This window comes from Mus pahari, chromosome 8 (assembly GCF_900095145.1).
Source record: "Mus pahari chromosome 8, PAHARI_EIJ_v1.1, whole genome shotgun sequence".
Classification (NCBI taxonomy): domain Eukaryota; kingdom Metazoa; phylum Chordata; class Mammalia; order Rodentia; family Muridae; genus Mus; species Mus pahari.
The window spans coordinates 106913797-106937551 of NC_034597.1; the positions used below are offsets into that span (position 1 = coordinate 106913797).

At 42.4% G+C, this 23755-nt stretch overlaps 1 protein-coding gene across 3 annotated transcripts in view; it reads left to right on the forward strand.

Moving 5' to 3' along the window:
- The window catches only part of Hs6st3 (heparan sulfate 6-O-sulfotransferase 3), a 696869-nt gene extending 673413 nt beyond the window's left edge, over positions 1–23456 (forward strand). Inside the window, exons 2-3 of one of the 3 annotated variants that reach the window (XR_003844373.1) lie at positions 16239–18914; positions 21794–23456. Coding sequence is in view for 1 of the 3 variants with exons in the window: in XM_021203658.2 (XP_021059317.1) it covers positions 16239–16947 (709 nt within the window). In the remaining 2 variants the exon portion in view is untranslated. Of the gene's footprint in view, positions 1–16238; positions 20169–21793 lie in introns of those variants that run through there. The other 2 variants (XR_003844374.1, XM_021203658.2) reach the window with 2 other exon arrangements.
- Positions 23457–23755: the final 299 nt, after the last annotated feature.

A 23755-nucleotide genomic window follows, 5' to 3' on the forward strand; every position in this document is an offset into this window, starting at 1 on the left:
GAGACTGCATCTGAGACTGCACCCCAGTCTGAGACTGCATCTGAGACTGCACCCCAGTCTGAGACTGCATCTGAGACTGCACCCCAGTCTGAGACTGCATCTGAGACTGCATCCCAGTCTGAGACTGCATCTGAGACTGCACCCCAGTCTGAGACTGCATCTGAGACTGCATCCCAGTCTGAGACTGCATCATCTGAGACTGCATCTCAGTCTGTCCTTATTTGCTACAACTCCACCCAAGTGCAGTGCTGGAGTCTGCCCAGTCTTGTGGTCTGAACAGGACGGAGCAGGAGATTAAAGCTCGCTCCTTGTCTTGGGTTGGAAGCCTGCTACTGGAGCAGTCTGCAAACACCATCAGGCTCTCAGCAGGAGACAAATGCCTCCAGAAGAACTAATGGCTTGCAAAATCCCAGAACCCCAGAGGGGGTCATTGCATTTTAACTGCTGTGCCGCCCTCCATGGCTGTTCTGGGGTGCATCCTGTGGCAGAGGAGGGAGGCAGCCTTTCAAATCCATTGGAGGTCATCGCATTCCGTCATGTGCACAGTGCTTCAGATGCAGTTTTAACCTTTGGTGAAATTTGCAGTGTTGGGAGTTTTTATGCTAGAGCAGACACAGGAAATCACAGGTGCGACTAATTTTGGTTTTGACTTGCAATCCCTGTGGGCTCCTTGAGTTTCTACATGAAATTCTCCTCTTAGCTTGAATATAAAGTGTCAGAAGTCTATAGCTTGTCTCTGTAATGTACATTAATAGGTAATATTGATTTGAGGAAATTAATTACTGAAACACCAGCTCTCAGGGCTCATCTTTTGTTTGGGAAGATTCTAGAGCCCTCTTGTGGCTGTAATCTACCAAAACAGAAAATGAGAACTAACTGTTTTGCTAATGGTGGTTACTTTGATGGCTTTAATTTTTTTTTAATCCAGTTGAACATCGAATGATACACATCATCTCCATAGAGATTGCGGGGATAGTTGCAGGTGTCAGGTGTCAGTGTTAAAAGGATTGGTGCGGCTGGAAAGATGGTTAAATCACTAAGTGCCTGCAGAACATGCATAGGTATCTGAGTGGTCTGTGATACTGGTGCTGGGGAAAACAGTGGCAGGGAAAGACACAGGCAGATCCCTGGAGTGCCTTTGTTGGCTTCTCTAGACAAATTGGTAAGCTAAGCTTCAGTCTCAGATGCCATGGAGAGGAAATGGGGAATATACCTAGTGCTGGCCTGTGGCCTACACACAGCAACACACACACAAAGACACACACAAAGACACACACACACACACACACACACGGAATGATGAATTTTTCCCCCTGATCATCACATAAAGAAATCATCACAAATCAGAATAACTTTAGGGACACTGCAAATGACCAGGGGTTATAGGATATTATTCTGCTCAAGAGGATACCCCTCCTGTTTTTAATCCATTTATTTATTGATCACACAAGTGTACGAGTCACCTATTTCAGTCTCAAGCTACGTTTATCTTAAAAGAATCTGAAAGATTATTTTCTCAGATAGACATATCATGGAGAACACAAGACAGGCGAATGTTCTCATTTTAGTTTGTTAAAATCTTGAAGAAACAAATGTTGAAAGGTATCACCTCTCTGATGCATCAGACATGACTGAAGAGAAATATTTGCAATTTAATGTAACTTTGCTTGGGACTGGGGTAAGGAAAGGAATACCCAAGGCAAAGGAACCGGGATGAACTGCGCGTGCGCGCACACACACACACATGCACACATACACACGCACACTCACATACACACATACACACACACACATACATGCACACACACATACACTCATACACACACATACCCATACACGCACACACACATACACACGCTACTCACATACACACATACACACACATGCACACACATATACACACACATACACACACATACACACACATACACACACACACAAACACACACATACACACACATACACATAATACACATACATGCACACACACATACACACACATACACACACACATACACACACATACACATNTACACATACATGCACACACACATACACACACATACACACACACATACACACACATACACATAATACACATACATGCACACACACATACACACACATACACACACACAAACACACACATACACACACATACACACATACACACACACACACACACACACACAACTGCATTATTGCTTTAGATTTCTGTCACTGCTTTATTAATTAGACAAAATTACAGCGGTGCTCCAGAGCCCACTGCAGCTGAAAGGATCCCATTGAGTGTCCATGTGGCACGCTGGGCTTCTGGAAGGAACTCATGCTAATTATCGTGAGTAAGTGGATTTTCAAGAGAACCTGATTAGAGCTCCACATTACTTCCAGCATAATTTGGTTTCTCCTAGATTAGTTTGTGGAATGACACTGGCATTTAGTCACAAATGAATTACTCCCCCTGCCTATGGTTCCTAGCACAGAGACAAATGTCAGATGGTGACTGAGGATTAAAGGAAAATGGGGTACAGAGAGAACCCTGTGATGTTCTAGGGCTCAAGAGGACATAGGAAAGGTAAAGGCCTTGTGTACTATACTTGCCTTCTGCATACAGGTCGATTAGCATAAACAGCAGGTCCTGCTGCCTGGAAAAACATGCTGAAGGAGACTGTGGTACAAGGTGGGGCTGGCCAGGAGGAGAGCTGAGCGCGAGTCACTTCCTTCTTTGGGAACTGAAGCAGTTTTCAAGCTCTGCCACTGTCTTTATTTGTCTAATTTTAGAAGGTACATTTTCAGTGTGCAAGCATGGTGAAAAATCTCCATTGCATACAACTAGGGTTTTTAATCAAAAGGATTAAGGACCCATCTTGAATAAGCTGCCAATGGTTAAAACAATCTTCTTAAGAACAATCAGGACACGGTCTTCAGTGCATTAAGAGTATTTAGATTCATGAGCTTATAATGGTATAAAAGTTTTTAAAGTCAACAATAACACCAGAAAGCGCCATTTGGAAAAGATAGGAAAATAACCTGCTATTTGGAAAGCAAGGAACAAAAGGAATCAAACATCCATCTTTACAGTGTGAACTACACCTCCAAGTAACAATTGAGTTGATAAGAGGAAGTTCCTCTTTTCTATTACAGTGAACCACGGAGGAAATAGCAGGACTGCAATGTCTCATCATCATCATCATCATCATCATCATCACCACCACCATCATCATCATCATCATCATCATCCATGACTTCTTCAACATGGATAGCTGTTTGCGTCCAGAGAAGAAAGACCACTGGACATTCCACACATGTGCAGCTCAAAGTCCATAGCACTGTCTCCTGAAGAACACAAGGCTATCCCTTCTGTGTGCTTTGCCCACAGTCTGTCAAAATTCCAAAGGGAGCGTCCATATTCTGGCCATCTTTGTTCATTTCCCGGAATCCTTCTTTTCGCTCTTAATTTTAAAGAAAAAAAGTGTGTGTGTATGTGTGTGTGTGTGTGTGTGTGTGTGTGTATGTGTGTGTGTGTGTGTGTGTGTGTGTGTGTGTGTGTACATAATGCTAATCTTGAGATTTTCTTTTGGGGTAGTCACAAATGACCTCAAGTGTCCTTGAGCTCAGACTTCATCTGATATGTCTGTCCCACGTTCATTACTCCCCCAATGACCTAGTAGAGCAGTTGTTGTGAATTGCATGATCACAAATATGTTTAAATAGACAGAGTAAGCCAGCGTAGATGACAGAGGGAAAAGGAGGTTCTGTCACTACTACTCCTTGATTTTCAATCTTAGGAAAATCCTTTCATCACTCTGATCAGCTTCATCTTGTGTCTGTCTGGGCTAAGAGTGTGTCCTTGACTCTCTCACATCCTCACATCCTGAGGACAAAATGAAAGAGTGGATGAGCAAAGTGTTTTGAAAACTGAAAGTATTATGCAAATAAAAAAGCACTCTAGACTTAAGAATCATTATCATAAGTTGTTCAATATTTACAATTCCCCTGTGTTTAAGCAGCTTACATGGCTCTGTATTCATGGAGGAAGGGAGGACCTTAAGTGTAAAATCTGCATATGTTGATCTTTTAGGTATTTAGGTACCCCCGGGCCTTTTGATTCTCTGTTTAGTTGATCATACAAAGGATTTATTTATAGTTTTATAGTTTAGTTGCCCAGGAAATAAGATGGAGGAGCAGTCTACAACCACTTACCCAGGTCCCAGTGGAAAGCAGGTGGCTCTGATCTTTCTCTGTTTTCTTCTCACTGCATTTCAACGGAATTTTCCAACATTCACAAAAGGATGTGCTCACACCTTGTCCAAATGGGGGAAATTTCACGTATCCTTTGAATTTTCTCTCCCCAATGAAGGACTTGCAATAGCCAAGTTAAGAATCCAGCCAACAGTATAAAATACTGTTCTGAAACTTTGCAGCATTTTGAGGTGGGGTGGGAGGGGAGAGGAGGAAAAGGGAGGGAGGAGAGAAGGGGAGACTTCACATTAAATCCAAAAGAAAACCATCCCATTGCAGGGTATTTGAGGTCTCCCAAATTCTCTTGCACAGCCGTTTCTAAGCATGCCTTGCTTTTGTGATATCACTGAAGCTTCGACCTCTGGATTCCTTGGTAAAATTAGAAGCTGACATTATTACAGCAATTTTCTGCATTCCTCAATGTCCTTTCCTCCAGTGTAAGTCTGTGGGACAATGGTGTGGGGCTGTGGGGTGTGCTGAGCTGGGGAAATCACTCCAATGAATTCTACAGAGCTCTAGGAAACTGGAGGACTCCCTGGAACCATGTGACCCTGAAGCCCTTCACCTCTTCTGAGTTTTGTCCACCTGGTCCTTGCTCTGTGCTGCCTGGCCCGGGTCTTTTGTGACCTAGCCACAGGCAAGCACACATCTCTCCCGAGAAGCTTCTAGAACTCTGAGTTCAACAAACCTGGGCCACTAAGCTATTTAGTCACTAACTGCATCTCCTCAGCAGCCTTGTGAAGATGAGAGAAGAGCTTGTCAAAACTTTCTGGAATCTCAAACACTATCTGAAAGTCTGGGAAGCCCAAGAAGTGTTGGAATGGCTAAACTGGTCCATAGGTGAACACGGTAGCCACTCATGAAATGCTACCCAGTATTGCTGCTAGTACAGATTTCCATTCCACATGAACTTTACACATTCCCAGTCAGCTTCCCACCCAGTTGTTTGAAGGGGAAGAAGGGGGAGGATCTGGCGTGGATGGCTCTGTAATTTTGCTTAGCATGCTACAGTGATCACCCAGCCCTGGTGCAGAATATGTAAGAATAAAACAATATGTATGGCAAAAATCTAGACAGAGTCTCTCTCTCTCTCTCTCTCTCTCTCTCTCTCTCTCTCTCTCTCTCTCTCCTGCTTCTTTTTAAAAAAAAATTAACAACCCTGTGATGTTTTAGGGAAAATCTGCATCAAAGCTGTCAAATGTGGATCTAAATATTGGAACACGTGGCCTGGCTCTTAAATTCCCTGATTCACTTTTCCTTTCCAAATCGGCCAGCGCTAAAAAAAAAAATCACAAATAGACACCTCATCGCTCGCACCACGTGTAATTCTCACATTCCCTAAAAGCAGCGCCTGAGAAATTAGCTAAGAAGAGCGCTCGGCTGAGCACTTCAGGCCTGATAACACAATCGGAGTGTACTATCTGCTGTTCAGCTTTGCCCGGCTGGGATTAGAGCTGCTAGAGAGACTGAATGGGGCCTTATCTCACTCCAGGGCGGCTCCAAGGCTCCAGGTGGATACCCGCATGCATAAACCACAGCTCTGCAGAACGCCTTGAGAAGTCCTCGTGCCCAAATCCCAGAGAAGCAGGGCAAAGCAGGGCGCCTCTGAACCGAGCAATCACGGAAGTCTCTGAATAATGCATGAGAGCAGGACCCTCCTCCACACATCTGAAACTGTACTGAGAGGATCTGTGCTTGGCAAGATAGCAAAAACAAGCCCCTGGAACATGCATTCCCTGAAATTTATGCTTGCGGCAGCCGCTTGGGGTACAGTGAAAGCAAATGTGACAAGCACCAGAAAATCATGGCATTTTAGTGAGTCTGAGGCTCATAGGTTCACGTCAATATAAGAAACTGACGTGACAGGACTTAAAATCCACCGTACTGATAAATGCATCCCACGACTCAAGGGAAGGAGGAGTTAGCGGCGACTGAAATGACCTACGGTCCTGGGGCCTCCTATTTCCTACTTTTGTTTGGTTAGTTTAGCATTCGTGGTTTCCCATAATTAAAGTTAGCAAGCTACATCTCCAGTGGCTCACTCTCTGAAGGCCCACATGGAGCGGGTGGGGGATTCGAGTCTCTCTGATCCAGATGCCAGCTTCAATATTGCAGCAACCCTGGAGAGTAGGACCAGAGCCCATGTGTCTAGTCTCTAATTTGATATCCCAGCTGCTCATTATGTGAAGAATAAATCTTTTTTGGGGGAAATGTTGCCATACCCGCATGTCACGAAGCCCCACCTGACTGTCCTGGAATGTCCCTGGAAGGTTCATCTTCACTGTAGGGCACTGTCCAGAGGGAGGGGGCAGAGCCCGGTCCCAGCTCCCTTCCGCTTCAGGTGGCCATATACACTGGAACTCAGGAATATCAGCCTTGCGGATGACCCCTTTCACACTACCCTGAAGTCATGTATACTGGTGGTAACTTCTTCCAGGTATTTTGACAATGTAATAGGAGTATTACAATGTAATACCCTTGGCTGGGAAATTCTACTCCTATAGTTCATTGTCAGCATGGTATTTATGGCATGGGAGTCTCATCACATTATTGATAATAATAATCCTACTGTTTAGTTATGCAAAGTAGAGAGATCATTCCCATGTATTAACCATGCATAACTCAAATATTATGGTTTTTTTGGAAGAACATTGTACTCTATAGAAGAATAATAAATAAAACAGACAACTCATCTTCTAGAATGAAGTTGAAAATAGGTTAAATGAGATCAGATTCATAAAATGTGGCAAGGGAGAGAGAGAGAGAGAGAGAGAGAGAGAGAGAGAGAGAGAGAGAGAGAGAGAGANAGAGAGAGAGAGAGAAGAGAAGAGAAGAGAAGAGAAGAGAAGAGAAGAGAAGAGAAGAGAAGAGAAGAGAAGAGAAGAGAAGAGAAGAGAAGGAGCGAAAGGGTGGGAGAGTGAGTAAGAATATGTGGGGGGGGGACTATGGTTTACATGAAGTAAGTAATTGCAGATTATTTTAATTTTCTCCATACTTCCTGTCTCACAAATTCCATGCTGTTTGTATATAACAATTATCTATTGAGCTTCTTACTGGGGAAAACAAATTTGAAAAAAAAACAAAAACAAAAACCTGGTAAGAGCCACACATCTGAATCCCACAGCATTGTGCTTTAAAGACAGGGTTGGCGCAATCTTATATTCCTTAACTTGCTTTCAAGGCTTCCATAAAGGACCCTTTCGTCACCTAGTCAAAGGACAGACTGAGTGTCAAGCACTCACCGATGAACATATCCCTGGAAGTACTGTGAAAATCATGCTCGCAGAGATCACGAGGAATGGGCGTCCCGTCATACACACATGACACTAAAGAGAAGAGAAACTGATTCCATTCTGAGTATGTTGAGCAACTCCAGCACATAGCAGGGCAGCGAGTACTAAGTGCCTCTTTTAGAAGATATGTGTCAACTTATGTTGAGAATGGACACTTCACCCATGCCTATCCCACAGTAAAGACCAAGAATCTCCTCAGTAGCCCCCCAAGTCTGTCCCTTACCATAGCTCTCGGTGTTCAGGTGACACTGACTTTGAGCAAACTTGATTACACAGAGAACATTTATATCAAAGTCTGTAGGGCAAGACAAAGACGGAGAAATTTCTCATTTCCTGGGTATCTTACACAGCCAAGAAATCAATAAAATAGTGGCTGATACATTTTGTATATTTATTTCTTCCATAGACATTGGCCAATGGAACATCCATGATCTGTTTGGTCATGTGACTTAAGTTCTGCAGAAAGACAGGCAAAGCCAGGTTCTCTCTTTCAGGTTATAATGAAACCTGTGAGATTAGAAGGCACTCACTAGCTGCTACAAGTACAGGAAGTGTACAGGAGGGCCCCAGCTTAGCTGGGGATATAAGGACAGACGCTCACAACAAAGATGCCTGAGCAGGGGACTTCCCACTTGCATGGCTTTTGTTGAAGTATGATTCTGTGACAATAATTTTGTTGCTTGGTTTTATATGGTTTAACCTAGAGATGGGAGGAATATAATCATTAAAATTTGGGAGCCTGGTGTTTTGTAAATTCTTTCCCTTGCTTTCTTACTGAATTGTCAAGTTGTTGTCTTAGACAAGAGTGAATGTTTTTTTTCAGTCACCCCAGACAAAGCGATTCAAGTATCTTCCATTCCTTATTACACTCATGCGCCATCTTAACTGTGCTTCCATCACAACATTGAATGAGAAATATTAAATAGAAGCTGTGAGAAAAGAGGTGTTGCTAGCGGCTACCAGAGGCAGAGGACACCAATCCACCAAGTCAGGGTTTAATCTGTCCTGATCCCATTACCATACCTCAGGAGCTTTTCTCTGCTGGTCTCTTCCTGTGGCTTCAGAATGTCTCTCTGTGCCTCGATCTACTTTAACCAATCTTTAATACTATTGCTAAACATATCTTCCTAAGACGGTGCTTTTATGTTTTAACAGTTAGAAGTGTGATTCAGAGCCTGAAACATTTTAGCTTGTAGTCTCTACTATATACATTTTGTATATACTATATGCAAAACAAACATTTATTATCTACAACATGATCCCCATGGCCTGGACAAGCTACTTTAGTGATTGTTCAAGGAAGAGAACATTCTTAAATATTTTGGTCCACTCCTTATGTCAATAACTTGTCAATTAATATAATTTCCTAACCCAGCACACCTAAGTCATCAATACTTGAGGGCATTTTAAAAACATTTTCTCCACACTTTACAGAAATGTTCCTTACACACAGCAAACTGTTGATATGCATATATCAAACTATTGACTATTTGAAAAAATGAACAATTATACAATAAATTTGTATCTGAAATGCTTTCTTAAAGCAGTTGGAGGAAAATCATTATCTTAATAATAATTAAAATAAACCAAATTTTTACGAATTAGCCCCATATTAGAAATCGTCAACGTTTTGCCCCATGTTTGTGTTGACTGTCCTTCTCTGTCTCAAACCAACAAAATCAAATCTACATCATTCTACTCTCTATGCACAATTTTGCCTTTAAAAAGAATGAAAACATGTTTTATGTAAGAGGGAAAAAGGCATAGTTATTAAGGGCAATGTTGGCCTTAGTTACCCAAATGCATGCATTCCATCCAATCCTCAATTTCTTTGGTCCAGCAATCAATTATTGAGCATCTCCTATGAGCTGGGTACTGCCTTTAGCTGCTATGAGATCTAAGGTACAATGAGTGTTATTCAGAAAGGCAGTTGAAGTCTTAGAGATATCTAAGGCTTATTTTTTCATGAAACTTATGTAGTGCAAAGAAACAATATAGGCAGTAAGGTCAATGGAAAGGGGTATGAGCCTTGACTTAAGCCAGCAGAGATGAGCACTGGAAAGAGTCTTCGATGTGAAAGAAGAAAGCAATTCCCATGGGTTGTATTTAGATACTTTAATATATAAGAACATTGAAAAATGTGTGTTCTGTTGCCTTGGAACCTCAATAAACACTGCTGTACCATATGCTTGTGATCAAGTAAAACAATTACTGAACTGACAACAGCATTCATTTCCTGATTTTTCTGTGCATACATGAATTTGTCGTTATTGTCCTGGGGCTACACGTCTGGCAATTCTAAAGAGTTCACTCTAAGCTTTCTTAAGTGAATTCACCCAAGTTTTGATGAAGTGGATGGCAAGTAGAAGCTCTGTGGAAAGGATGCTCCCAACAAGACAGAGTTACATTTCTTACGAACTGTTCTGGTTCAAGGACATTGGCAGATCTGCCCCTTAATTGGTATTTAGAACTTCTCTCACTTTATCAAAATAAGTGGGTGCCTAAAGCCGCTATGGGAACAATATCTTTAATCCCAGAGATTACCCAGTACCTAGCCACAGTGCTTATGTGAGGGAGGGAAGGTTGAAATAATGTTTGGTGGGGTATATATGAATGTCTGGTTAGGTGAAATAAGGAAAGTGGATTAGTTATCAGCAAATAAGGAGATGGGAGGAGAGGGAGTGGGAGGGGGGGGGCATGGTGTTAAAGGAACAGAAGTCCCCGAGAGGCCTTTGCGTCATGGCCACCACAGACCTAGGCTTCTCCATCTTCTTTATCATTTCAAAACATCTGTTATGTTCTTTTCCACTATTAAACAAGTAGGCTTAAAAACTAAAGTTTCACATCTCAAGAAAATGAATACTTTATTGGGACCTTAATTGACAATTATAGGAGCAAAAGAAAATGATTTTCTAGTGTTCAGACACAGGGAGATGCCCTAGATTTCTGTCAGTAAACCAAAGTGCCTGAGACAAAAATCTTTAAAAGGAGGAAGGCTGATTCTGGCTCCATTTCAGAGGTCTCAGCCATTGTTGGTTGCACTGCTCATTTTCAGCCTGTGGGAAGGTGGAATGTGGTGGTAAGAGCATGGGTAGAACACTGTTACTCATACAGTGGGTAGGAAGTAACAGAGAAACAGGAAGGGACCCAACTTCCCACACAACCATCCCAGGACACACCCATCTCAGGACATACCCATCCAAGGACACACCCATCCCAGGACACATTGCCAGGAGTTAGCTTTCTCTCACTACGAACAAGTTCTACCATCTTCCAGAGACACTGTGGTGAGAACTGTGCTGTGGCCACATGGGAGTTGGGGGGAGGAAAACATTCCAGATCAAAACTACAGCAGGAAGGGACAACTGCTATGGAACTTTTTTCTGTTAAAGTCAGACATGTGTGTGGCCCAGATACAGACAACATTTCACTATGATTTACTAAATGTTGGATATGACAAAGAAGCAAATCATAGAAAAGAAAGTTTACAGGTGATAAAAAATAATCTTAATTTGCTTTTTATCTTCATTAGTTGGATATCCTTTAAGTCTATAATTTTACTTTTACAGTTTTTCTGATTTGTGTTTTGGCAGCTGTCTTAGTCAGGGTTTCTATTCCTGCACAAAACATTATGACCATGAAGCAAGTTGGGGAGCAAAGGGTTTATTCAGCTTACACTTCCACACTGCTGTTCATCAACAAAGGAAGTCAGGACTGGAACTCAAGCAGGTCAGGAAGCAGGAGCTGATGCAGAGGCCATGGAGGGATGTTACTTACTGGCTTGCTTCCCCTGGCTTGGTCAGCTTGTTTTCTTATAGAACCTAAGACTACCAGTCCAGGGATGGCACCAGCCACAGTGGGCCCTCTCCCCTTGATCACTAATTGAGAAAATACCTTACAGCTGAATCTCCTGAAGGCATTTCCTCAAGGGAGGCTCCTTTCTCTGTGATAACTCCAGCCTGTGTCCAGTTGACACATAAAACCAGCCAATACAGCTGAATTACAGAACAAAACAGATTAAATATACATGTGAAAATCTGACTAAACCACTTATCAAAATCTGTTAGCCTCCGGCATCCAAAGCTGCCAGTTAGGACAACTTGGAACACATCATAGAAAATGTTCTACTTTCTTTTATTGTACCTTAAAATTTAATTATTATTATTATAATATAATCACATAACTTCCCCCTTCCCTTTCCTCTTCAAGTGCCCCCATATAGTTACCTTGTTCCTTTTCAAATTCATGGCTCCTTTTCTTTAGTGTGTGTGTGTGTGTGTGTGTGTGTGTGTGTGTGTGTGTGTGTGTTGCTGTAGAATACAATCTCCTCAGTCCATATAACATCATTTATCCTTGTGTTTCCAGAGCTAACTATTTAATATTGGGTGATAAATTGGCATGCTCTTTCCTCATTCCTTAGAGCTTGTGAGCATTCCGCATTCAAGTTAACATGTCTATTGATGTCTTCCTTGCTTAGGTCATGTTTGGGCATTCATGTTGGTGAAACCCCATGAATGTAACTTTTCTAACACCCATAGAACAGACACACTCTCTTAACAAATTTCCTGTTCCTCTGGTTTTTGTCATCTTTCTGCCTCCTTTCCCCAGTGGTCCCAAGGCATAGGTGCAGGAGTTGTGTTGTAAATTTATGTCTCAGTGTCAGATTTAATTCTAATTACAAGTTGACTCCTTTGTTTAGGAAACCTTAAAATTGCCTGAGACTTCATTTAAACATCACTAGGCATTATTAAATGCAATATAAATTTAAAAAGTTTAGTTTGAATATAAGATCATTTTTAAATTTCCTTTAAGACCATGTATCCACTTACTGTCTGATAAAGTAAAGTTACTAAGAATTCTATGCCTAGTATTCTCAAGTGAGAACAAAACGTTTCCTTCATAATTCCTCGGATTGACTTGGGTCCTCATATCACTAACTTTGGAATTCTGTCCTTCGTACCACATCACCAACTCTGTTATTTTAAAATGTTGTTTAATAAAAGATTTGAAACAGATAACAGAACTTGAATCTTACTGTCATTGGATCTTGCTGTTGTTGAAATACTTTTGTACGTCTTCTAGTTGGCTTAACTAACAGGAAAACTAATAATATTTCATTTGTGCTTTACTTTGGCCCAATTGAACACCTCTAAATTCTCCTGCCCTGGTGTGTTTGGCAAACATAACCCCTGAGTTACATCCTTATCATTACCATATTCATGATAGTTACTATAAAATTATTTGCAGAATAAAGATCACTCTTTGCTGTGGGAATAAAAGGTCAATCAGACCCATCTTAGGCACAAAGTAAGGTCATCTAACCTCAGTGTCAGTGGAGGAAACCCATTCTGCACTGAACCTGGTCAACAATGGCTCCCATGAACCCTGACACCAAGCTGGAGTCAACAGAAACCTACTCTGGGCTGAATTTGAAAAGCCATGGATGCATGGAAGTCATGTCGCGCATTTCTTGATTCCTTTCCGACACTTTAGGACACATTCTTCCACTGGGGCTTCATCTCGACACCATGTGAAATGACAAAGTTATGAAAAATGGTGACAGGCAATGCCAGGAGCAGGCTGGAGAGCCAGTGGCAGATTCAAGACATTCTCCTGGAGTTAAAGGTTTTCCTTCTGACTGTCGGTTAAGATTCTGACGTTTCTTTAGCACATTCCAAACCATTTGGTTTACCTACTGGTAAGGATCTGAATTGAAAAAGGCAGTCAAAGGTATAGTTTAAAAGAAAATATCAATTATTTCTAAAAATCAGAATAAAAATAACTCATCTCCAAACTATATGTTTTTGTTGTTATAGCTGAGTATGTAAAGAGTTTCTCTCTAGCTTATCTCGGCCAAGTAGAGCAAGCTCTAAGTTAAGCTGAATGTTCTTCCAGAAGCTTCCTTTCTTGTTGTCCTATGATGACAAAGAAAGAGTTCTCACAGATTACAGCAGATCTGATTAAATCCAAGTTCTGTACCTTACTACCAGTATCATTTTTGACCATCTCTTTTCTTCTCAAATACTTAATTTATTCAACACTAAATAAATACTAAAAGAACTAGTGTATACTCATCTATTTCTATCTATCTATCATCCATCACCTATATTTATCATCATGTATCTATCATCTGTCTGTCTGTCTATCTATCCTGTGTGTATTCATGTCATCCATCATCTATATTTATCATCATGTATCTATCATCTGTCTGTCTATCTATCTATCTATCCTGTGTGTATTCATGTCATCCATCACCTATATTTATCATCATGTATCTATCATCTGTCTGTCTATCTATCTATCTATCCTGTGTGTATTCATGTCATCCATCATCTATCTATATTTATCATCATGTATCTATCATCTGTCTATCTATCTATCTATCTATCCTGTGTGTATTCATGTCATCCATCATCTATCTATATTTATCATCATGTATCTATCATCTGTCAGTCTGTTTATCTATCTATCTATCTATCTATCTATCTATCTATCTATCCATGTGTATTCATGTCAAAACACCTCCTTACTTTATTTTCAAGCTTCTTCAAAGAGTGCACACGAAGACAGATTAAGCTCACGTGAGTCTACTCTGGATGCCAAGCAAGGGGTAGACACACTGTACAATTCTCCTTCCCTTTAGGGATGGTCACTTTCTGACCACTTGAAAGCTTGCATGGCACTTTACAGTGTTAGCCTATGAAAAAAGAGATAGCATCGAGTCATTTAAGTATTTTTATTTAAATAAAAACATTCATCATTGCAACGTAAGACAACACTGAAAACATTTTGCCCGAATCTTGAAAGCTACTTTGCCTAAGTGGTACAGGACAGCGTGGTATTTCTGTTAATTGGACATCAGCCTCCTGTACTTTATCCTTTCTTCATACACTCACCAAGCACCTCTGGGCTTTGTTGCTTAAAAAAATACTAGTTTCTTATTTTCCATGGGTTTGACTTGCTGTGAGGTTTCTTTCCATTATCTTCTTTGTTGACACTGAGCTGTTATAAACATAAAATGTGGCTTAGTTTTTGTCTTCTCTCTTCAAAATCTTACAAGCAGTGATAATATTCCCCCACTAAAGGCAATTTGTTTGGAGTTTGTGACAGACAGTACATCTAACCAGGTCCTAGAGTTTCCCCTGATGTGAAGGCCTCCACTGCAGATACATTGGAGAGGAGTGCCCTGACAACACAGGGAGGCAGAAACATGTCCCAACCTCTCCTAATTTTTTTTCAGTTTGACAAACATACAGCCTTTATTTGAAATTGGGCTGGACCTTGCCATTTATGTGTAAATAAATAATATCTATAGCTGCTTGATTGCAAAGATTGGCAAGATATACATGATGCAGAGGTAGTAAGATGTTATTCAACAGATTATCTACTGTCTAAATATCTACCAGCTACCTGTTATTTATTTATATATCATCTCTATCTATATAACTATAATCTATTCATCACCAATTTATCTATTATATATCCATCATATCTAGTTTCCTGTCATGTAACTATCATCTTCCAATAACCTGTCACATCTATATATCCATTATGCATCTATCACCTGCCTTGTATCTATCTACCTATCTATCTATCTATCTATCTATCTATCTATCTATCTATCTATCATATCTATCTATCTATCTATCTATCTATCACCAATCTACCATGTATCTATATATTTATGTATGTATGTATGCATGTATCGATCTATCTATCCATCATCTGTGTGTGTGTGTGTGTGTGTGTGTGTGTGTGTGTGTGTGTATCCATGTCAAAATATCTGTTTACTTTGCTCCAAGCTTCTTCAGAGAACATACACTAAGACAGATGAAGCTCCTGTAACTTTGTCTTCTCCTCTGGGTGCCAAGCAGGTGGCAGAAACACTACATAGCTCTCCTTCCCTTCAGGGCATAGCAGGCCGCTTTCTGACCACTTGAAAGCATGCAAAGGATTGTACTGGGGCTGTCTGAGGTTCTTCTTCCCAGAGCATCGTGGACACCACGCCTGTGTCCCCAGAGCAACTCTTGAGTTGATATGATTGACCCTCTAGTCCTAGAGCATTCCTGTAGCAGTGAGGCAGGACTGTGCTGGGACTGACTTCGAATCAAACTGTATTCTGTGGAAGGACAATGGAAAAAGTAGGGTTTCAGAAACGGAGCTCAGAGGGCTTGTGCGTACCCTGTTCTTCTGCAGTCTCTTCTGAAGTGACAAGGGTGGGATGGGCACTTAATCTCTCCCCTTCAAGGCTTACAATCTGAGTATCAGTGTCACAAGAAAATATGAAGAAGGATTAGGTTTTTGTCTTGCATTTTTGGTTCTATGACCTTGTATGTTTTTCATACACACAATGCATACAATACAAAAATTTGGTGTAGGCTCAAATAAAGTAAGTAATGAGCAGAACCTTGTCACGGGGTTTCTCTGTATAGCCCTAGCTGACCTGGAACTCACTTTGTAGACCAGGCTGGCCTCGAACTCAGAAATTCGCCTGCCTCTGCCTCCTGAGTGCTGGAATTAAAGGCCTGCGCCACCACGCCCAGCTTGAAGCCACCAGTATTTATCCAGACTAACTGCTCAGGAAATGAAGCAGTGAATGGAGGATTCACTTGGCTCCCACCCACCCATATGCACATTCAATGGGGTAAAAAAGTCTCCATAAACTGTTGTCAGCCACTGACCTTCTCCTCTAATCTCTTCCAGGAATTTCTACTATATCACGATGTTGCGGGACCCAGTGTCACGTTACCTGAGCGAATGGAAGCATGTCCAGAGAGGGGCCACATGGAAAACCTCTCTCCATATGTGTGATGGAAGGAGCCCCACCCCAGATGAGCTGCCTACCTGCTATCCCGGAGATGACTGGTCTGGGGTCAGTTTGCGGGAGTTCATGGATTGTAGCTACAACCTGGCCAACAACCGCCAAGTGCGCATGCTGGCCGACCTCAGCCTGGTGGGCTGCTACAACTTGACTTTCATGAATGAGAGTGAGCGGAACACCATCCTGCTGCAGAGCGCTAAGAACAATCTAAAGAACATGGCCTTCTTTGGGCTCACTGAATTCCAGAGGAAGACACAGTTTCTCTTTGAGAGGACATTCAACCTGAAGTTCATCTCTCCTTTCACACAGTTCAACATCACACGGGCATCCAACGTGGACATCAATGACGGAGCCCGTCAGCACATCGAGGAGTTGAATTTCCTGGACATGCAGCTTTATGAGTATGCAAAGGATCTCTTCCAGCAACGCTACCATCACACCAAACAGCTAGAGCACCAGAGAGACCGCCAAAAGAGGCGTGAGGAGCGGAGGATGCAGCGAGAGCACAGAGCACATCGGTGGCCCAAAGAGGAAAGGGCCATGGAGGGGACTGTCACTGAGGACTACAACAGCCAAGTGGTCAGATGGTGACCCTCTGCCTGCTCCTTTTTATGAAGGGGGATTAGCAGGCACCTCCCCCTTCTCTTGGATTACTTGGAAGAAGTTGGACCACAATGAGAACCTCTGGCTTTATGTGACTTAATTTGGACACCTGCTTCCCCTTTGTCTTCATTTTCAATCCAGCTGGAGAGTTTCCGTCCTGTTCTCCTTCTTTTCTAGACATTTTCTGATCACTGATATTAAGTGGGGGTGGAAATATATCCGAAAGACCACTGTAGAGGGGGTCAGGAAAGAGGCTTCAAAAATGAGAAAGTCTGTAATATCTTTGCCACTCCCAATGGGTCAGTTTGGGAATGTGGAACCCACAGAAGCACACAGGAAAACCAAAACCATGGTTTGGATGCTCTGCTGATTGCAGCATGTTCTGCCCAATAGAACTTTAGTCTGTTTAAAGAAAGAGAGAAAGATCTTTTTGTCCTTGGATGAGCCTCTCACCCAGTTTTGAATTTGGGAACCATTCACATGAGGTATAAATCATGAATAACATGGTTCATCTCTACAGCTGTTTTTAAACAAAATTCCTGTAACATTGAACATAGCTAGAGACTGCTAGGCTGCAACCTCCGAGATCAAAGCCCTAAGCCACACGTCCACTCTACCTTTTAGGGAACAAGGAGTGCACACTAGGCAGAGCTGGTTGTGGGTCTGAGAAACAAACACTGGCGGGACATCTCGGGGAGTACACTCATTTAGTGATGACCAACGAGATTGTACTTTATTACTGTTCATCTTCCAGATAACGAATAAATAAAAAATTCAAAGAGTGACAGCAAGGAAACCAGGGGGAAACACCTCCATTTTAAAACTAGCTTTAGGACCTTAGCTGAAGAAAGAATGGCAGACTTTTATCTTTGTGGAGCAGATACCTTCTCAGCCAGGTTCAGAATTCTGCTATCACAAAAGATGTGTCAAAGAACTTGGCTTAAAGGGCAGGAGCTAAAACACTGAGAGCATGTAACACATTCCAGGTCAGTAAGTGGGCGGGGCCAGGAGCTTCAGCACAGCATCCATGAGACCATTATATCCGGGTTCAGAAGGATGCTGCGCATGCGTGACATTGGCAGTGTCACTAAACCGCTATCTTCCTACATGATTATTGCCTGTCCTATGGCTACAACCAGAGAACCAAGCTACTGTGTACAAAACTGAACCAAAAATGCACTTCATTGCCCTAGGATCCTGGAGCTTGCTTGTTCAATCCATAGCAGCAACCACTGCTCTGGAAAGGAATAGGGAGGGGGGAATAGAAAGTCTTCAGCTCACATCCCAGAAGATGAGAGAGGGTAGAAGTTTTACAACACATTGATAAGATCAGTCCTTTTAAGCGGCCGAAGGCCAAAGGCTCGAGACCCCCCTAAATCAGATCCGAAAAGCCTATTTCATTGATGTCCTACATGTTTGAAGTTTAAGCCAGCTTCACATAAGCCACTTCTCAGCCTTAAGAATGCTTTCTCTGGGACTGAAAAGCCATCATGCCCCGGTATTTATGGAGTGCCTGACGAAGCAGAGCCAGCATCTTTTGTAGATTCAGCGGAGAAGTGGCTTTCGTATCTCTCTCACTGTGATTGGCATCTACCGTGCGGCAGGAAATGATATCACTGAATGACCTTCGGGGTCATGTTCTACGAGAAGCCCCATGCTGCACGATGAATCTCTCCAGACTAACCAGGTAGACATTGCTAGTCTTCATTTCATAGCTGAGAAAATGAAGACCACAAATGAAATGAGGTTTCCATGGAGATCACAAGACAGACCTGACTGTTGACACAACGCATGATCCATATCTACATTGTGCTTCACATGTAGTGTAGCTCTCCCTGCCATTTATATCAGAAGGCAGATGTTATCAGTCTGAAGTACTTCTTGTTCCTGATCCACAAAGGTGACATAATGCAATGAGATTACACTTGCAATGATCCAGAGCCCTTCTCCTCAGGGTGAGTCTCTCCTCATCTCCAACGCACTAGTGAGCTGGAGAGATGGATGACTTCTTTGGCAACTGTAATTTTTGAGCTACACACAGATGTAAATTTAAAGTGGTCAATTAAGGACGCTATTTAATTGGTAGAGATGAGACCTCTCAAAACATACGTAGGTCTCTTTATGATCATTGGCTCTGGGGGAGCAGACAGGGAAGTGGACAGCAGGCATGGATGAGAACACATTCAGCTGTTAAGATCCAGTGGTCTGCCAGAAAGGGAAACCTAAAAATGTTGCCTCTTCCATCAGTTGTGTGCATGATACACACACACACACACACACACACACACACACACACACACAGAAAGGGAAACCTAAAAACTTTGCCTCTTCCATCTGTTGTGTGCATGATAAACACACACACACACACACACACACACACACACACACACACACCTTCAGTATTTTTTTCAAAGAGAAAATCAAAGCAGGCCAGAAAGCATCAGATTGAGTCCTTTACACTTACTGTGCATTTTGGCAAGGACTTCTTGGAGGCAGCCCTGCTATCTTCACACTGTTCCCCTGGGGCCTTAGAGATCATATCAAAAGGCTTGCAGACACCTCACTGCTGAATGCACAGGGTATGGCCTTCCCTCTAGATGAGAGCAGAGAGCAAGATGGTGTGAGAAGGAGACACCATCTCCGTGTTGCCCTCAAGCCAGTGCTAAGTACTAGAAAGACTAGCATGGCCTCTGCGCCCATGCAGTTCAAGAGCATCACAGTCGTCATGTCCCCAGGGTCCTGCATTTATAGAAATGGAGAGGTGGGATGTAAAGTGTTCCCTGGAGACCGAATGCCCAGCTCCATGGTGGGTGCTGCTGTAGGAAGCAATGACAGGCCCAGGAAGCTAAGGATGCAGGGGAAGTCGCATGTCCCAAAACACATTAGTTCTAACTGCATTAGATTCCCAAAGCCTTAGAAGAGAAACACAATCCCGAGGTTATCCCCCACTTCCTGTGACTCCTCCAGTTCCCACCCAGGCATTTCCTCCCTCCCTTCTCCTAGTAGAAGCAGCACAAGAAAGTGGATTGGCGTGTATATGGTGTGTGTGTGTGTGTGTGTGTGTCTGTGTGTGTGTGTGTGTGTCTGTGTGTGTGTGTGTATGTTCACAGTTTGCGGAGGTGTAGGGGTGTCTGTTTACATATTATGTGATTACATATGTGTGTGTGAGTGTGTGTCTATCTGTCTGTCTGCCTGTTTGCATTTTTATAGAGTGTGGTGTGTCTGACTCTGTGTGTATGTGTATGTATGTGTATCACACACATTTTATTCACATTTTGTTATGGACTAAGAGAGACACATTTTTTTTTTTGTCTTCTAGTTTCCTTGATACTGGAGAAAATAACTGATAACCTTATCAAATCAATGTTAACAACACTTAAACAAAATTATGAGTTACTGAAAACATGAAGATGTTTCTTTCTTTTTTGTTTTAAACTTCAAGGTTCACTTTTACTGTGAATAATTGGGTTTACATCTAGATTAAATAAGTTATTGTTTTATTTTTGTGGAAATGTTCATCTTTAGGTCTAAATGAGAAAGAAATAATAAGTTCCTCCTGGAGACCCCTAGTTACATGTGGCAGATGCCATGCGTAGTAGGAGTCCTGGCTATGACACCAGAATTCTGGAGTATAAACTCTCCTAATGCTAATTATTAGCTGGGAGACCTTGGGAAAAATAATTTGATGCCTTTTTTCTTTCTTTTCTTTTCTTTTCTTTTCTTTTCTTTTCTTTTCTTTTCTTTTCTTTTATTAGATATTTTCTTTATGTACATTTCAAATGTTATCCCCTTTCCTGGTTTCCCCTCCGAAAAATCCCCTAGCCTCATCCCCCTCACCCTGCTCAACAACCCACCCACTCCCATTTCCTGGCCCTGGCATTCCCCTACACTGGGGCATAGAGACTTCACAGGACCAAGGGCCTATCCTCCCATTGATGTCCGACTAGGCCATCTTCTGCTGCATATGCAGCTGGAGCCATGGGTCCCACCATGTGTGCTCTTTGGTTGGTGGTTTAGTCCCTGGGAGCTCTGGGGGTGTGTTTCTTTATCAAAAACGTATTCAAAAGTTTGAAGTAAAAGTCTTCATTTAGTCAGACCATTAACACAATGTCTGAGCAGAGAGGGAACTAATACTCTCCCATTGCTTCTTCACCCTAACACGGCATCCAATCCTGGCCCATGGTGGGTCAGGTGGTGGCTGCTGTAGCTACAGCCATCTTACCTTCACTTCAGATAGTGGAGTTGAAGCAAAGGGAATTGCAGATATTGCTTACAGTCCTGTCTCACTGGCTGAAATCTAAACATTAACCATATCTAGCTGCAGAGAAAAACTAGAAAATGTATTTATTACTCACTGCCAGCTGTTGTGATAAGTGGGAAAAGATCTATTGTTAAAGAAACAATGGAAAATTAATACTGATAAAAGTTATTAGTCCATAAGTATAAAAGGAAATAAGAGCCCAGTCCTTTTCAATGTCATATATTTTCTCATCAATTTGACATAGGAAGAGAGTGAGATTTGCTGTGTCAGCATTTAATGCTGTTCAGCCATTTCTGTGCCGTATCTTGATTGGCCTGCCTATGTTCTGATAGACTGGCTGGCATTTTCATTCTCTTACACTTGATCATTTGGAGGGAGGATTCAGAGATGCTGAAAGGATTCCAAGTTCTCATTCACTTACAGGAAAGTTGCTCAGAGCCCCTGGTCTTTCAGCCTTGGAGTTTTTCCCACTACTGTATGCTGCCTGGCATCAGCCCTGGGACTGGGGATTGCAAGAATATGAAATCTAAGTCTTTATTGATTTCTGTCTCTCTTTTTTCCAATTCGTTGTAGAGCTGCAATGACCTAGAAAATTCCATGGACCAGTCCAGTGTACTCTTAGCTCTGCCCCCAGCAATGGGGCCTCTCACAAGAATGAATGAATGTTCAGCTAGAGTGTAGTAGAGAGGAATCTGAGAACGGCACATGAATTCAGGGGAGACACTCAAACACCTCTAGCTGGATACCAACCCCATTCCACCCCTAAACAATCCAATATGAAGACTGAGGGGATAAACATATAACTCCAATGGGGCACTCAGACTTCCAGAAACTCAGAGTCAGTAGCTGACCCCTAGGAAAGCTGAAGGGGTGATCAATAGGAACTCTGCTCATGAAATGCCACCATCTCTCTACTTCCCTGAGTCGCTAGTGTTTCATCAACAACACATTGTGACAGTTCTTATATATTTTATTTGGCACTCACTGGGTTCCTCTGCCCATCGCTGGAGACAGGAAGTGCTTTAAGCTGCAATAAATAAACAACTCCACTCAGATTATCAGATTCCTTCCCAGACTGACAGACCAGAGACTGGGGACTACAGGCCATATGGCAACTATAGAAGAAAGTAGGGCTGCAAGAGGCAGACCACCCAATGAGAGAAAGATGATGGTTAAAATTCATGCCGGGTAATGGTGTAATATAGAAACATGGAGAGGATGCAGCTTTCATCCTCAGGATGAAGGGCAGCCCTGAAACACATGACTACATCCTTCTAGCCACTTAGGAAAGCACAAGGAGGGGTCCGAGCCATGAGGCAGGGTTAGAGGCTCAAGTAGGCTTGAGGGTCTGAAGACTGATTGGGGAAGGGGTTGGATGACATGGAGAGCTGTGTTGGACACTGGCAAGAATGCACTGATGTGAACATAGCCGTCATTCTAGGCTTTCCTTTTCCATCATTGTCGTGCCTCTATCGGTCCCCAGAACGTCACCTGAATACCTCCAGGCTGAGTAGCTGGGCTGGCTGTGGCTGGAGCTCTGCCTACTTCATGACTTCTGGGGAGCATCCAGTGGGTTCCTTCTTCAACACTTTTGGGTTCCCTTTTTATACTGTTCTGTCTCTAGTGGACACTAGCCAACATCAGCTCTGTGCTCGCCATATTCACCAGGATACATCTGGACAAATTCTCTGAAACTGAACGAGCCCTCCTGAGCAAACAGGGGCATTCTGAATTGTGCAGCCTCTCAGAACATCCGTGGACCCATCTTCCCAATCTCCTGACAGAACTGACCTCCCCTGCAGAGGATGCCTGTTGTGAACAGCAGCCAGGCTTGTGAGCCTCTGCACTTCTAGATGAAGACTGGGGTAGCCTGATGGGATGCTGAATCTGCAGACACAGACATCAGGTGTTTCTGGAGTCAGCCTTCTTCAGTCTCCACTGGAAAGACTGCAGATGTCCATCTTCAGCATGCTGACAGGGGCTCTCTAAGATCAATGCTCTGCCTCACTGTGGGAACTCATGACAGGCCCGAGATCAGGGCTACAAATCCTCTGCTCTTGCTGGGAAAACAATGTCCTGACAAGCAGCTTTGTGTGACTTAGTCATGACTACACATCCTCCATCTCCTTGTCATGCCTTGTTTGAATCATGTGACCATGATTTTTCTCCCAGAAATACTTTCTGGACTTTGCTTGCATTCTCTTCTTCTTCTTCTTCTTCTTCTTCTTCTTCTTCTTCTTCTTCTTCTTCTTCTTCTTCTTCTTCTTCTTCTTCTTCTTCTTCTTCTTCTTCTTCTTCTTCTTCTTCTTCTTCTTCTTCTTCTTCTTCTTCTTCTCTTCCTCCTCCTCCTCCTCTTCCTCCTCCTCCTCATCCTCCTTTTCCTTCTCCTTCTCCTCCTCCTCCTCCTTTATCTTTTTTAATGTATCAAATCAATGTTAGAAAAAAATTGAAATCTTTATCTGGTGCCCCATTTTAGGTGTAAGATAGTCATTCAATAGATGCAAATTATTTCTCCTAGGAGGTGATTTTTCTTTT